This window comes from Ziziphus jujuba, chromosome 6, assembly GCF_031755915.1.
Source record: "Ziziphus jujuba cultivar Dongzao chromosome 6, ASM3175591v1".
NCBI lineage: Eukaryota > Viridiplantae > Streptophyta > Magnoliopsida > Rosales > Rhamnaceae > Ziziphus > Ziziphus jujuba.
The window spans coordinates 26461881-26465268 of record NC_083384.1 but is presented as its reverse complement, the minus strand read 5'-3'; the positions used below and the strand labels follow the sequence as shown (position 1 = coordinate 26465268).

Here is a 3388-nt window from a genome sequence, read left to right as displayed (position 1 = left end):
TTTTTGACATGTGAGGCTCATCATCACCACCACTGCAGTAACGGAAATCTTTAAAAAAATTTCCTTAACTTAATTTCCATTTTACAGGTACATATATGCCTAATAAGTATTACAAATTGGTTGATTTATATATATATATATATATATATATTAACATCATTATGAAATAAGAGTCAAAGATACGGTCTACAATGATTTTGGCAAGTGAAAGATCAGCCAAAAAGTTAAATACACACATCCCTGTGAGATGGTTGGGTAAACGAATATGTAGCACCTGGTTTTGCATCAGTTTGACATATTATTTGTTTGTGCGAATAATAAAGTCTCACATTTGCTAAAATTAATATTGAAGATCCTATATAAACGAATATCAGAGGAGCAAGTTCAATAAAATAATTAAAGTTCTCTCTTTGGTCCCAAAAAAAAAAGTACTTTTCTTTAAACCTAATTTATCCATTAGAAAATTTATCTTGGACAAATCACTATGCCCATTTAGTATTTCTATATGTATGGTTTTGCCTACTAAAATTACCAATATGCTGAAGTAGCAACTTTCCAAATGATTTGCTACTTTCATTTGCTAAAAGTCCGTAGGAGCCAAAGTTTTAAGATCTTTAGCACTTTTTTCCAATTGGGTTTGGTGAAATATAATCAAATTTTTAGGGAATGGTTTTCAAATAATTGTTGGAGAAAAAAGTTGTCGGCAAAAAAGTTGTAGGCCCAAAAGTGCTCATATTGTATAGTGACAAAAATTGTCGCTCAATCATTCAAACGATAATATAATGTATGAAAAAGCTACCCCCAGCCCCTTTATTTATCACCTTTAAAATGACGATCGATATACTAGTTTTACCTGCAAAAAAAATTCAAATGGAGCTCATGAAATTCATGTCTCAAATTAAACATTCAGAGCAAATCAATACTCTCTACCTCCTTCTGCTTCTCATACCATCTTTCCTATTCTTCATCCTCAAGCGCTTTAAAACTTCATCCAAGTTCAAATCCTCACCACTCCCACCAGGCCCATCTCCATGGCCAATTCTAGGAAATATCCTTCAAATTGGAGAAAGACCTCACCTGGATTTCACAAGCTTTGCTAAAACCTATGGCCCTCTCATCTCTCTTAGATTTGGAAATCAGCTTGTCATTATTGGCTCATCGCCTGTTGCTGCAACAGAAATTCTCAAGGCTCAAGATCGAACTTTATCTGGCCGATACGTTCCTCATGTTGCACCAGCTAAGAGTTTGGAAGTTAACAATTTATCACTTGGATGGACTCTGGAGTGCAATGAATATTGGAGAAACTTACGTACCATTTGTCGAGGAGAGCTATTCTCGAACACGGCAATAAGTTCTTTTGCTTGTATAAGAGAGAAAAAGGTAATGGAAATGTTAAACTTGTTACGTAAAATGCAAGGTAAGGTGGTGAAAATTAGAGATGTGACATTTGCTGCTGTATTTAATATAGTTAGTAATATTTTGGTCTCGAGAGATCTTATTAACTTGGACGATGAAAGTTTAAGTGGGGAGACGGGTAAGCTTGTGAGAGATATCATGGAGGTAGCTTCTGCTCCAAACATATCAGATTTTTATCCTATATTAAGTCCATTTGATCTACAAGGGTTAAGAAAGAAGTCCAATGAATTGTGTGATAGAAGCTCTAAGATGTGGGAGGCAATCATTAAAGAAAGAAAGGAGACGATGAAAAATGGAGATGCTTCAACCCAAAAAGATTTTCTTGATGCTCTCATGAACAATGGTTGTCCTGATGAACAAATAAATATGCTTCTTTTGGTATGATTAATTTATTCTTCTTGATTATGAACTTAGTAAGTTTTATTAAATTAAATTACCATTCTTTTCAAAAGTTTAAATTATTAAGAAGTCGATCATAATTATATTTATATTATCTTAACGAATACTTATTTGCAGGAGCTGTTATCTGCTGGCACAGACACTACTAGTTCCGCAGTTGAGTGGATATTAGTAGAGTTGTTGAGGAATCCAGTATGCATGAAAAAGGTTAAAGAGGAACTTGCTAGAGAAATCAAACAAGAAAAATCGATAAAAGATTCTCATTTGACCAACATACCATACCTTCAAGCTTGTATGAATGAAGCAATTAGGTTACATCCTCCTTCGCCGCTTCTTCTCCCTCACCGAGCCACTGAATCATGCCAAATCATGGGCTACACCATCCCAAAGGATGCAATGGTTTTAGTGAATTTTTGGGCTATTGGACGAGACCCCACTCACTGGGAAGATCCATTAGTATTCAAACCGGAGAGGTTTCTTAACTCAAGTTTGGATTTCAAAGGGAATGACTTCCAATACATACCCTTTGGTGCAGGAAGGAGAATATGCCCTGGCTTACCAATGGCCGCAAAGCATGTTTCCTTGCTTGCTGCTTCCTTGATCCATTTCTTTGATTGGTCTCTTCCACGAGATATGGATCCAAATAACTTGGATATGTCTGAGAAGTTTGCAATTTCCATGGTGAAGGATGAGTCTCTCCTTGTGGTTCCTAAAATTAAAATTTAAGGCAAATAATTATTCTATGTCTCCTTTCAATATTATGCATATTAGTAAGTTAAATTCTGTTGAAACTTTTTTATTGTATGTGTACGGGGTCTTACTTTTTATCATCTACATGGGATACGTTGGGAAAAGTACCTAAATATTTATCATGCCTAATAAACAGTTTGGCTAATTTCGTATCACTAGATTTTGTAATTTAGATCTAAAGATTATAGATGCATAGTTTGGCATCGTGCTTCTTGATCCCAGCATAAATGAAGTAATTACTTTCCATGTGTAGTCAATTAACATTTTCAATCATGCAGGATAATTTGGGAATTGAACTTGTTTAGCTTTATGTGTGATATATACTATCAGACTCAAATAAAGTTTATTTTAATTTATTAAATTGAGGTCTATCATTAATAACCATTATAATACATTATGAGTTAGGATTTGAATTTAAAAAAATTGGTTAAATATAGGTTTAATGATATAATAAAATTCTACTTAGAAAAAATAAATCATATCAGAATTCGATGATTAATAAATGTAATTTTAAATTTCAACTTTTGATATGATTCACTGGTTAAAAAATGAAGACTTTACATAAATCTTTATATTAAAAACTAGTATTGATCCCGTGCAATGCACGATATATTTAATCGCAATAAATGATTTTAAAAAATAAGAGTAACATTTTAGAGAATTAAAAAATAATATAACAAAAATTGAAATTGTGGAGGAAATATTATTCAATAGTTATATATCTGATTGATTAAAAGTTGAAAAATCACTTATTTTATTGCCTATTTATAGGTGAAAATCTTTAAAACTTGATAAGGACAAAATATTGTTTGGAATGATGAAT

The 3388-nt window shown here is 32.6% G+C and overlaps 1 protein-coding gene across 1 annotated transcript; it reads left to right on the top strand.

Moving 5' to 3' along the window:
* Positions 1 to 827: 827 nt before the first annotated feature.
* LOC107430014 ((S)-N-methylcoclaurine 3'-hydroxylase isozyme 1) lies at positions 828 to 2822 on the top strand. The gene is made up of 2 exons (XM_016040795.4): positions 828 to 1794; positions 1933 to 2822. Exons 1-2 carry the CDS (start codon positions 829 to 831, stop codon positions 2539 to 2541), a joined length of 1575 nt encoding a protein of 524 aa, XP_015896281.2. The 5' UTR covers position 828; the 3' UTR covers positions 2542 to 2822.
* The last annotated feature ends 566 nt before the right edge of the window (positions 2823 to 3388 follow it).

Excerpts from the sequence above, each read along its gene's own strand:
- LOC107430014 (XM_016040795.4), top strand. The coding sequence starts at position 829 with ATGACGATCGATATACTAGTTTTACCTGCAAAAAAAATTCAAATGGAG. Across the intron at positions 1,795-1,932 it reads AAATAAATATGCTTCTTTTG|GAGCTGTTATCTGCTGGCAC; the intron begins GTATGATTAATT and ends ACTTATTTGCAG.